Below are 13,211 nucleotides of genomic sequence, written 5' to 3'. Positions count from 1 at the left end.
TCTACTCCAGACACTCCTACCTATCACTTCACAGTGTGACATTGCCCAACATATGCTTTAGTATTGCGTGTATCAGCTTGTTGCCAGTTTCTACCCCTTTTCTGTTTGTATCGTCCGTTTAGTTTGCACGCGCAATGATGTTGATGAATGACATAGGGGTTTTGAAGCTTGGCACTTAAGCTTCCTTCTCATCAAGTTTTGTGTGAAATGGCTCACTCCTCGATCAGCTGTAAACAAAATATTAGTCGCTTGTCAAAACCCTAAAGAGGGCAGCCATAGCTATCAAGCTTCAAGCTCATGCTTTACTTCTTTCTCTCACTCCTTTGGCTCAAATCAAGTCACTGACTCTCTAATCTGCCCCGGCACTTAGTCTTCAGCAAGCATTCAAGTGATTTACTAGCAAGGAGGGGAGATCTTGACAAGATTTGCAAGCGTTTCAAGAAAATACAAGCACAGTGTCCATTGACACTCATCTAGTGCTTTTAGCACTTATGTTATCTAACATAATCAGCTTTGCCTTTGATCAAATCTGAGTTTTTTTTGCTACTCCAGAATCAAATCAAGGAGGGGAAGACTTGAACCACGGACTTGCAAGACCTTGAAGATCCCAAGTTTAAAGGGCATACTGGTCACCTAGTCACCTAGTATCTCTTGATACTAATCACCTACTGCTTCTTGGCACTTGTGCTCAACTCTTTTGCTGCTGAAATCTAAAATTTTTGGAGCTGATTTACTGCTGATCGTGCAACCTCAACATGGGCAAGGACTCTATCGACAACTCGATTCAACAGTGTCGGATTCTATACATGGCAAACTAGGATCAAATTGATCCTAATGAAGAAAGGCTTGTGGTCAATCACAAGTGGTCAAGAGAAGAAACCAAGGGAAGCTGCACTTGCAGTCGTATGGGATAAAAATGATGATAAGGCTCAAGCTATTATCAAGCTCGAACTTGATGACAACTACATCCATCATGTTGATGATTGTGAAACCTCTCACACAACATGGGATCAATTAGAAACCTTGTTTGGAGCTCATTCAAAATCCTCCAAATATGGCTTATTGATTGAATTTTTTGGGCTTGACATGCAAAGTAATACCTCACTTGCAACTCATTTGAATTATATGAAAAGCTTGTTGACACAACTTGCAGGAATCAACTTGAAGATGGATGAAGACATTTGCATTGGATTGCTTCTCAAGAGTCTTCCACTTGAGTTTGATGATGTGTCTACCATATTAATCAACATGCCAAAGCCAAAGCTTGTGGATATCAAAGCCTCTCTCCTTGAAGAGAAAAAGAAGATCAAGAACAAGGGAGAAACAAGCATTCCGAGAGGAGACCAACAACTCCTCTATATGAAAGGGAAGAAGAGCATAGTCTATGACTTTTTTAAGAAAACTGGGCATATTGAGAAAATTTTCTATGCTAAGAAAAGGTCTCAAAGAGCATATCTTGCTACAGTCAAAGAAGATGAAGACAACAATGAAGAAGAAGAAGAAGAAGAAGAACCCCAAGAACAAAAGGATAGGACTTACCAGTCCCTCTTTTGTAACTTGTTTTTTGATAGACTTTTTAAAGTTTAAAATATGGACTGCCTAATGTTTCCACCATAAGCTCCTATGCTTCTCATGTAACCTATGCACACTACAGCCTCTACACACTTGGTGAGGCCTTGTAACAGCCTCTAGCTTTGTATGGTTGGTTTTTTTCATGTCTAAACTTACCAAGGTTCTACTCATGACAGCCTCTGTATACTCAGTGTCTTTCTTGATTGTGATTGAGGGGTGTTGAGAAATGTGCAATCACATCCACCATAGCCTCTTTGTATGGAACAAACAAGGCAAAGAAACATACTGCAAATAAAGCCTTAGACTAGGTCATGTATGCGTGGTTTATTAAAACCATGGTTGGTGATTACCATGATCCCTTTCCACCTTTTTCCACTTACCAATACCACCTACTGTAAGCCTATAAAAGGCACTCATCCCCACACTCATTCCATCAGTCATTCTCATCAGTTGTACTTGCATTATACTTGGATAATATCAGTTGTTCTTCTTTATCAATGTTTATGTCTCATTATGATTGTGTATTTGCTCATTAGTGATCCTCCTTAGCATACATTCTCAATATTTTAACAATCATGTCTCCTTTGAACCAATAAGTTTGTTGATGAGGTGCTTCACTTGGTCAATGCATGACCTAGAGAATGCCCAACAAGAAGTGATGTACCGCATTGTAGCAAGAAAAACTTGGTTGTTGACGACCACTCTTTCAGCTAATTAAAGCCTCCCTAAGCTCCAATAAAGGAGCTTTTGTTTGATGCTCAAATGAAGAGATGCTGACTATTGTTCTGAAATTATGCTGATCTCCAAATGGCATCAAGATATTTCACTGTGGTCTTGTGAGGGATCCAAGTGAAGTCCTTGTGTGGCCATTCCAGCTGCCTAGTGCCACATACCCAAAATCCATAGGAATTTTGTCAAAGGCACCTGCTGCTCTACAAAATATCTCCATGACTGCTACAAAGGCCCAAAACATACTCTCATCCCCATCTAAAAAAACTCTTGCATCAAGAAAGTCTTGAGCTTGGGGATGGGTAACCTGAAACCCTTGATTCCAGTGGATGTGTCTGTCAAGAAAGAGATCATGGCCTTTGCTACAACTAAAAACAAGGAGGGGGCTAGTGGGAACTAGTCTCCAACAGCCAGATATTTATGTATTCCAACCTGTGTTGGTAATGTGTAGACATGACCTCCCACATTCAGGATTGCAATAGTGGTTCCACAGAAAAAGAAAATTGTTTCTATTGTTGCGATGAAGTGAAGGGAGCGAAAGTACTTGGTGATGGGCTTTTAATTTGATAAAGTGGTCCGTTGTAGAAAAACTATAATGCTTGACAGTTTCATTCTTTGAAAATGAAAAACGGATGATTGGTATCTTGTAAGATGGTAAAGGATTTGTGATTTTTCATTGATTGCTTGCAATCCTGCATATGCAGTGCCAGCGCAATACAAGACCATTCTGGACTGCGAACTTCCAGTAAGCCTTGAATTTTTAGTGTTGGATATTATTTCACCTTACTGACATTTTTTGAAGATAATGACCTAAATTTCTTAAAGAAGTGGTAATTCTTTTTAGAATTAGATAGGTTGTACCATCATAACTTGTTTGCTTTTATTTGTTTAGGTTGATGTAAAAGACTTCTTTTATTTGTTCTTCTCAAACGATTCTGTGAAGTTCTGCGAAACTTTCCATAAAAAATGTGGAGATGAAGGCAAGAATTTTCTCATTGATGTTGTCAATTATAAGTTGGTTTGTAACCACAGTGATTTTTCAATGCTATCTACTGTTTATATCCATTGACATTCCAGTATTCCTCCCTTTGAGATCTTGTTGATGTCAGTGTGCATAGACTGCTTGCAACTTACCTTCCTTGCTCGAACTTCAGGACCTCATATTTTCTCTCTTCCAACTTCTGATATTTTTTACTAAGTAGAAGTCTCCTTGTTGGAAAAACCATACCAGCAAACAAGTGATGAAAAGGTGAGCAGGGCTAGAATAACATTGTTGAGAAACATTCTGTTTTTGAAAGGCAGTAGCCCTGTGCAGAATTGTGCTGTAACTCAACCTACTCTTATGGAGTTACTTATACAAGTGTCCCTGAATGGTTTCAGCAGAGTCCTTTTTATATAATATACCTCAGCTCTTTTCGTTTTTGTTTCCAATGTATGGCAACCGTTCCACTTTAGGATTTGTAATCTGTTTCTAAGAATTTTCAAGTTATGCAAGTTTAATATACCTGCTTTTTAATTGGGGATGCTTTGCGGTCTGACCTATGTCATTAGCCCCAAGTTCACAGTAGGTAGCTTTTAAGGTTTGGGAATCTTTGCTATGCCTCATTATTGGGGATGCTTTGGGGTCTGACCTGTGTGATTATCCATAAGTGTATAATAGTTATTGCTAATTGGGTCTCACAAATTCAAAGGCTTTGAATTTGAGTTTATATTTGACATAGAATAGTGCTGCAAAATTTCACAGTTTGGAAGGACCTGTATCTAATACGACTATTGTGCAAGTTAAATTTTGGAAATATGTATGTAGCACCTCATTTGCAAGATGTAAGGTAGATTTACTGAAATATCAAGTTGGAATTAGGTAGGGTAGATCTGGATCAAAATAATAAACCCTATCTAGCTGTCTACAATGACCACCTATCAGTAAAATGGCTATATCTTTTGATCTACAACTCCGTTTGCTAAAATTTTTGGCTAGGATCAAAGCTAACTTCGTATTCTTTAAACGGAGTTCAAAAACCCCCTGATAAAACCAAGATATCTAATTCTGTAACTAATTCTTTATGGACTGTCCAGAGTGACACATCAACCCGTATACACATCTAATTGCACTGGTTAGCCAAATATAACCATGGGCTTTCATCAATTACCTGTGGCTACTAAAATTCATCATGAATACCCATGGGCTTTCATCAAATACCTTTGGCTACTTGAATTCATCATGAATACCCTGTAAGTATCATCCAACCACCTGTATATAACCTGTAATCAAATTTATGCAATGGGAAAGCTCAGGTTCGTGTGAGATCTTTTTTGTGAGATTTTTTGTTTAGGCAGGATAATCTGCTAGTCATGTGGAACCGTAGTGCAATGAGTTCAAAGGGCATTTTGAAACAGGAGTGTCACTTTTGATGAGATTGTGCAAGTTCAAATAGGGCTTTAAACATGGGCTCTCTAATGAGAGGAAGTAGTTGTGGTCTTGGACTAACACTGAGATGTGATCGATGAACCGCTGTCTACAGTGGTGGTCAATTAATGTGGACGTCCCTGAAATGTGCAAAATTTAATGCACACATGAGAAGGTGGAAATATGGATATGAAATCTCAAAAACCCATATAAGCTTCAGTTTGGACACAAAATGGAGATGAAACAATCTTTATGAAATTGCATACAACAAGACATGAAAGGATCAAGGTCCTATGAAATTTCTGTAGAATGAAAGGAGCAAGGATCAATGTCCACATGCAATCAGGGTTAATGCCAACTATATTATATGTGAGTGGAAGGCCAGATAGGGACTGTCGTGAAGAAGTAGAAGGGTTGTGGGCTGTCAGACAAAGTCACTCCATACATCCATCGAATGGAGGTTGGAGGAACACAGCTGTCCAATGTTAAAGTAATAAGTTGGAAGTGATGTCTGCCAAAAAATCTGCAGTGAGTAGGAGTTGGGTAACAATATGGATCAATCATCAGGGGAATAGAAGGGAGGTGCATGGTCCCTGACTGTAAGGTCTTCAAGAGCACACGATGACAGGCTTCTTGAGGGATGGGGATCAGAAACTGGGCACAATGATTGTCAAAGATCAATGGTAGATGATCATTGGTATAATCTGTATAAATCAGGAAGCAGGAAGGTAGCAAATCCCCTCTTCAACATAGAAACCTGCAAAAGAACCTGTTTGCTAACTGAAGTAGGAATGACATGCATTGGCCAAGCATGTGGTATTAGGCTGTAGCAGCAATGGCAGTACACTCTACATCAGAGCACCACCAGCAGTAGTTGTATAATACCACCATAAAATAACAGCTCCTATTATACACCTGACCTGCCTGCCACATTGCCCGCCATAGATTTGCCCTTATATCACCTCCCGTCACCTTCACTTGACCTGCCCGCTACTTCGCCCACCACAGATTCGCCCTCCTGTCACCTCTCGTCACCGTCACTTGATCTGCCCACCACTTTATCCACCACAGATTCACCCTCCTATCACCTCACATCACCTTAACCTGCGCAGCCACCACAAAGGCCTGCTTGCCTCCACCAACACAACCCGCCACCATACCTGCCTACCAGCCGTCCCTCGACCACCACGCCAAACATTACATATGGATGCATCTTGAGCTTCTTCATCCACCATCGCAGCCTTTGTCCGGTTCCTCCCACAAGCCGCATTTATCTCCCCCACTTCGGCACAACCCCCTTAGGCCGCAAAATCACCAGAGCAGAGCTTGGCACCAAATTGTCCAATGAAAACCAACACCACAGTCGCATGGAGCTGGTGCATCGGGGGACTCCAGTGCAGCCCCCCCCACACACTTGGCCGATGTTTTCCTGCTGATTCGCTTTGCTCCAAACACAAAGCTGGAACTTAAGGACAGAGTGACAGCCTTTGAGCTGCCTTCTTTGGCGTGTAGATTGGTTGGAGAGTGCCTGCCCATTCGCGCTTTCAACGACTCCCTGCAGTCAGCTGTTACTGGCACCCCAGCCAGGGTCACACGAGTGGTACCCTTGGGAAATGGGTGTTTTGGTTCAGCTCGCCTGAGCAGATGGAGGCAGCACTTGTTGCCAGCCTACTTGATGTCGGATCTTTAGTGGCATACTTCGACATATGGATCAAGGCCAAGACTACTCATCACTCGCAGATGGCATTGCCATCACCATCTCTTTTCTTGGCCTTGATGAGCACTTCATGCCATATCTTTTTGAGGATGGCAACGCATTCGACCATGTTATAGAGAGAGAGAAGACCTTTGCCAATGCAGTCTCAAAAGGCCCACACAAATACCCTTCAGTTTGGGTTATAGTTCCCACGAAGTCCTTACAATTCCTCTCTCCGACCATCAAGATTCCCTTTGTCCACGGGGGTTTCCTCACCGAGCTTGTCACATACACATGACTCCCGGGCCAGTGCTTCTTATGTAGGATGATAGAACATCTTACAATGGAATGCCCAGGAGTGGCCAGCACTAGACCTCCTTTAGAGATGAGGGAGGTTGTAGTCCTATGACACAGAGGAGTGATGTAGAGTGCGAGAGATGATACAATGCTAGACAATGGAGGAGGCCACATCGATGACAGCAAGAGTGTGCACACGAGGGATAGGGGCAGAGGCCCAAAACTGAGATAGGTGAAGGGACAATAGAGAGTGGTTAGTGACTTTCGACCACCAGCCCACAAGCTGCCACCTCAGCCTCCTATGGCTTCTGGTTATTTAAGAGATAGAGACTCCACAACACTTGACTATAGCAGTATCGTAGATTATAGCTGCACCATAGATTACAGAAGCACAATAGATAGATGAGACAGCCCATAGAGACAGTGATAGCAACAGCTGCATCCAAGAGATGCGGCAGGCTGCAAATGCATCATCTCACTATGCAAAGATCCCGGAGTTTATCCCATCACAGGTACCCGACACCCAATAGGCTCGCACCAACTTCCCGCAACATTGGGATATCCTCTCTACCAAGAGATGGTGCTCTTGCAACATGAGGAAATCAATTGCTACTCCTACTATTGCTCTATGTAGGTCCTATCTCATGAGGATTGAGCCTTGCTTGGAGTGTTGTCCTCTGAAGCCTCATACTGTCTGGGAGTCCACAACTTCGGCTAGATCTAGAAGCTAGGATCTTATTGTGCTACTTCTCGACTTTGAGAAGGCATATGATTGCGTTGATTGGGAGTTCCTAGAGGCCACGATGTTGAGGATGGGATTTCTAGAGCAATGAACTAGGGGAATAGCGGCTCTTTACTCCTTAGGACATGGCCATTGGTAGGGCATGAGGAGACAGATTTAGCATTCAGAGATCAGTTACACACGGCTGCCCAGTAGCTCCCTTCTTGTTCCTGTTTGTAGCAGAGTCCATGAGGTGCTTCTTGAGAGAAGATCTACTGGTATCAGAGAGGAGCTTTTGGATATGGAGTTTGTGCATGACACAATGGTTTATCTAGACGGGGATGAGAGTAACTTTAGGGCCTTCGTAACAGCCATGGAGATATTTTCTAGAGTAGTAATTACCTTAATTAATTGGCACAAGTCCAATGAATTTTTGGGTATGGGACACTAACTAGCCAAGTCGCGACCACATGAGGATTTTATGTGGGTTTCCTGTGGGACTACAGTGAGATATCTTGGTTGCCATGTGGGGATTGACGTTACCTCAAAACAGTAGTTGGTGCCCCTCCTCTTGAGCATAAGACAAAAGCTCTAGTCCACGACTCTCACTAGCAGTTATAGTAGTGGTCCCAAATCAAGTCCTTTGTGCGACTTTGTGGTACATCACTTCCTGTTGGTAGGTCATGCATTGGCAACGTGAAGTGCCTTCTCAAGAAATTTAGTTGGTCTCGAGGAGACGGGAGCCTTGCTAGGGAAAAGGTTGGTTGGGATGTCATCATACAGCCTAGATCCATGGGAGGGTTGGGGATCATAGACCCAGACGGCCAAAGCAAAGCCTTGATGGCTAGCTCATTGTTAGGGATTTGCTTCCAGGTGAGGAGCCTTGGAAGAAACATTTGATAGGGAGGCCACAAGCTATGACACTTGCGTATGAGCTAGAAAAGTTGCAAAAGGTAGGATTCATTTACAAGGTCGAGTATTTAGACTATCAACCATCGTCGTGGCAAAAAAAGAAAAAGTAAGATTTGAGTTTGCATTAACTATAAAATGCTCAAGGTTGCGATGAAACAAGATCATTATCCACTACCGTACATGGATCATATGATCAAACGAGTTGTAGGCAAGGAAGCTTACAGTTTCTTGGATGGATTTTTTGGCTATAATTAGGTGTAAGTTCACCTAGATGATTAGCCTAAGACTACCTTCACCATTACTGAATGGGGGGTGCTTGTCTACATTGTCATGTTTTTCAACTTGACCAATGTACATGCCACTTTCCAATGACTCATATCTACTATTTTCAAGGATATACTGAGACATTGGCTCGTGGTGTTTGTTGATGACCTTATGTCTACTCCAATTGGGAGGAGCACCTTGAGAAACCTTGATTGGTCTTTGAAAGGTGTTGGCAATACCAATTGTCCTTGAATCCCTCGAAATGCCAATTTTGGGTTATGCATGAGATCATTTTGGGCCATCTAGTATCTAAGAATGACATTGCAATCGACATGGCTAAGATCAAGGTGATAATGGATCTTCCACCATTTGCTAACCACAAGGGCTTTTAGTGTTTCCTTGGACATACTAGATGTTATTGCCACTTTGTGCTAAACTATGCTTCAATAGTGCGACCACTCTACAAGTTGTTGGTTATTTGGGAATTCATAGGATAAATGCTAAGCTTTATATGAAGCATTGAAGAAAGCTCTAATGACTGTACTGATTTTACGAGCCCCGGATGGACAATAAACTTTCACATGCTTCAAAAATTGCAATTGGAGTTGTGTTGTGCCAACCTACTGGCCCGAAAACACCTCACTAAAGTAGAGATGAGCTATTCAAGGACGAAAAGGGAAGGATCAGCAATGGTGTGTGCTGTCAAGAAGTTTCACCACTACTTGTTGGCTAACCCATTCATATTTTATGTAGACCATTAAGTACTCTATTTAATGAATAAAGCCTGCACTACAACAAGGTAGGACCAATACGTATGTACGGATCTTTACTATATGGTATGTCTGTATGAATCATTAAAAATGTGATTAGTTTTAAAATAAAAATTTGGGGTCCCAAACGAGCTCTACATTTTTGATTTCTTCATTGCGTGGCTATTAGTGTACCTTGCATGGGTGAATTGAGAGCCCATGGTCAAAAGCCCCAAAAGTGAGTTTTACAGATTTCGAGAGCTACAGTTACCAACGTACACACAGTAGCTAAGTATCGTTTTCTTTTTATAGGACACTATTTCACTTTTTAGTCTTATAGGCAAGTTTTTCATCTTTTCTCATTCCAGATGAGAAACACACTACCATTGTATATATTGCTTTGGTCTCCTAGGCCACATTGGTTGTTTAGAGATGTTAATATACTCTTTTCATTCTTTCTCTCTTTGTGGGCTTGCACATTCACACGTGTTGGAGCGCCTCTCTCTCTCTCTCTCTCTCTTTTGTGAAGATAATTGAATTAAGTAGCAATATTTACATTAGACCATCAGGTCAGCTAAGAAAAGACAAACGCAAATGAAAGGCTACCAAGACTCTTAACACACAAATATCACACAAAAAGGACAGTTGGTGTGGAGTGAACAATATTGAGCCAGGGAGCAACAATGTCAGGAAGAACCAGATTAGCTGAAACCATAGGGGAGATCTGCCATAACACTAAACCACGAACACATGACCATGGATGCCCGAGGTTGAATAAAAAATAAAGGCATTTAGAGTACGCCAAATATGCCATTGTTTATCTAAGGAAATGGAAGAGGCAAGAATAATTTGAATGCAAAGTAGACATAGAAGTCATCCTTTCCATAATCCACGAACGAGCTGATATTTGTTGCTGAGTTGCCGAGGACCACACGTGGGAAACAAAACTCCAAATGTATCGAGCAACAGGGCAAGAGACAAAGAGATGAAGCGATGTCTCATCACATGTGCAAAATACACAGCGACCATTGGATATCTTGCGAACACACAACATGTCCCCAGTTGGAAGACCCTCAATAAGCAATGTCCACATGAACACTTTACCTTGATAAGGAACCTTTGACTTCTAGAGTTGGATGAATCTTTCCTGCTACTTCTTTTTACTGTCTTGAATATGGCATAATTTATTAGCCTTTCCAGTGATCCATCTCTTGGCCATCTGATGATATATTTGATTAGCTGACCTTTTCTCGAAATCATTAGGAAGCACCAACATCCAATCTCGCTAGGGAGATGATGGGTATAAAGCAAGCAAAGGAGAGAACCTTAGAAGCATGTCCTGTATGGACGAACAAATGTCATGATATCCTTGAGGCACCCGAAAGTGCTGATGAATGTGCCAAAAAGAAGAAAGACGGGGCTACTGAGGAATGCCACCATCATGGACTGTTTGCAACCCCAAACGAGCCATCCGATTAAACTTGTCTCGTTGCAAATCTTTACTAGGCCAATCCAACAACCTAGAGGTAGCCGGCACATCTCCTTGCAACTAATTCTTCTCCTTATGAAAATCACGAGGGCGCCAAACTGCAAAACATAACATCTCCTGCTAGGATGCAATCCAATGAGAGGAGAAAAGACTGGGAGACCTTAATAAGCCTTGTGGAATTAAGCACATGCTACCAAGAAACTTGAGTAACCGTGCTACCATGAGAGATACCAGTCTTTTATATGAAAAATTTTGCAATATCCGACCAGGATCCAACCAGGGATGACTCTCTACACAGTGTATGCAAAAGTGCTAGTCTCAAAGCAGCCATATGCAAATTAACATCTAATAAAGTTGCTTTCCCCATTCTTTTAAGAGTAGTCACATGCTGCCATGAAATCCACACGTGGCCCAAACGATTCCCTTGCTATTTCCACTACATGAATTGGATAGGTTGAACCAGTTCCAAAAAAGACGAGATCATACTGATCATGATGCATTGAGCAACTTTAAGTCTCACATGAAGAGGTCAACCTTGAGATTTCGAGTACATGAACCGATCATGAATATAGAATGACATCCAATCAAGCAAGGCACGGCTAGCTACATCCATAACAATAGGATAACCCAAGTGTTGGGTTATATCTCCTTCAAAAATCACAACTCCATGCCAACCCAAAGCTTGCAAATCATTCTCCGTACAAGAAAGTAGTGTAGATTTTTGAGCATTAATATGAAGTCTCGATGCTAAAGCAAAAAGATTCCATGCAACCATTGTCCGATTAACATTAGTGCGATCAACCTTAAGAAACATAAAGGAATCATTAGCCAAAGATTGACCCAAAAGTTGGGAACCACTGGGAAGAGACAAACCAACAATCTCTCCTCGATCAACCAACTTATCCAACAATGAGAGCATCGAGTGAGTGAACAAAACAAATAGCAAAGGGCTGAGAGGGCAGCCTTCCCGAAGAGACCGAGAGAAGGCAATTTCATCTGTGATCCCTCCATTAAGTGCAATTTGAGACACAACACCGTGACTAATGGTATCAACAAGAGAAATCACGCGAGGACCAAATCCCATGGTGGACATTAGCTATCGTAATAAAGACCAGCTGACATGATCAAATGCCTTTTCAAGATCAAGTTGAAGCACAACAACTTGTTGGCATGAGGCTTTGCCATAATCAATCCCCAGTTGAACATTCAAAATGTTATGCATTATATTCTGATCCTTAACGAAACCATATTGACGTGGATGAACCAAGTGCGGGAATACTTTTTGCAATTTGTTGGCAATGATTTTAGAGAAGATTCTATACAAAGAACCCATAATAGAAATGGGTTTCCATTGTTTCAAAGATGTCGAAGAGGGAACCTTAGGCAATAACCGAATGACAACAATCTTCTAGTTTGAAGTAATCCTACCCGAATTCCACACTTGCTGACACAGGCAAGTTAATGGGTCCTTAAGTTGCTCATCATCGGCTGAAAACAGCTCAGTGGGAAGCCCATCCCAGCCAAGGATTTTCCTTCATGGTAAATGGGATAGCACATCCTCCACTTCATCCTCTAAAATATTAGCCTCCATCAAATCAACCCATTCTGGCTTAACTTGATTACTAACCAGATCACAAATGTATCGACGAGCAGAGTGAACATCATTAGAAAGAATCTCCTATGGACCCAACAAAGATTTATAAAAGTCAATGCACGTTTGAATGATGGAAGCAGGATCAGTCACCATAACACCTTGCTCATCCAACAAACGCACAATATTTTCCCGAGCGCATTTCTGGTGTAAAGGTTCCGCTCGGGCCAGCAATTTGTATTTAGCATATTCCTCCTCTTGAAGAGATTGAACTCTACATTTCAACCATTCAATGCATGTGAGCAAGTGATCAGTAGTATCCCTTGACTGATATAGAGACGACGAGTGGGCCAACAAAGATTGCGCATGCTGCAATTCAGCTCATAAAGAGGAAGCATGCTGAATACTATATTGTTGGGACAACGCTCGTGCATTATCCCTAAAAACAGCCCATGCTTCCATCCCTCCAGATAGGACCCTCAAGCTAATAAAAGCAATCAAGTACTGAATACATTCCAAAAACTGATTTTGCAGTAGAAAAGATTGGTTGAAACGTAGGCAAATGAGCAAGAAGAGCCTGAAATGCATGAACAAGTATGTGGGTCAAATCCAAAACCAAAGGATAGTGATTTGACAAGACATACTGTCAATCCACCCACATATCAATGATTGCAGGAATAAAAGAATCACTCTGACAAATGTAGATTCTATCAAGTCTGGCCCAGGTGTTTGGATGCTGAAGAGAATGATAAGTATATCTAGATTGTGAAGGATGCAGCCAGGA

General features: G+C 41.7%; 1 protein-coding gene across 4 annotated transcripts in view; it reads left to right on the top strand.

The window, feature by feature from the left end:
- The window catches only part of LOC148036058 (protein VASCULAR ASSOCIATED DEATH 1, chloroplastic-like), a 266,535-nt gene that overhangs the window by 98,874 nt on the left and 154,450 nt on the right, over positions 1 to 13,211 (top strand). For all 4 annotated transcript variants that reach the window (XM_087678065.1, XM_087678064.1, XM_087678063.1 and 1 more), the window contains exons 9-10: positions 3,006 to 3,046; positions 3,194 to 3,281. In XM_087678065.1, coding sequence (XP_087534191.1) covers positions 3,006 to 3,046; positions 3,194 to 3,281 — 129 coding nt within the window. The remainder of the gene's footprint in view (positions 1 to 3,005; positions 3,047 to 3,193; positions 3,282 to 13,211) is intronic.

Source organism: Lygodium microphyllum, chromosome 5 (assembly GCF_053477565.2).
Source record: "Lygodium microphyllum isolate KBCC chromosome 5, Lygodium_microphyllum_v1.1.10, whole genome shotgun sequence".
Classification (NCBI taxonomy): Eukaryota; Viridiplantae; Streptophyta; class Polypodiopsida; order Schizaeales; family Lygodiaceae; genus Lygodium; species Lygodium microphyllum.
This window is presented reverse-complemented; position numbering and strand designations above follow the sequence as displayed.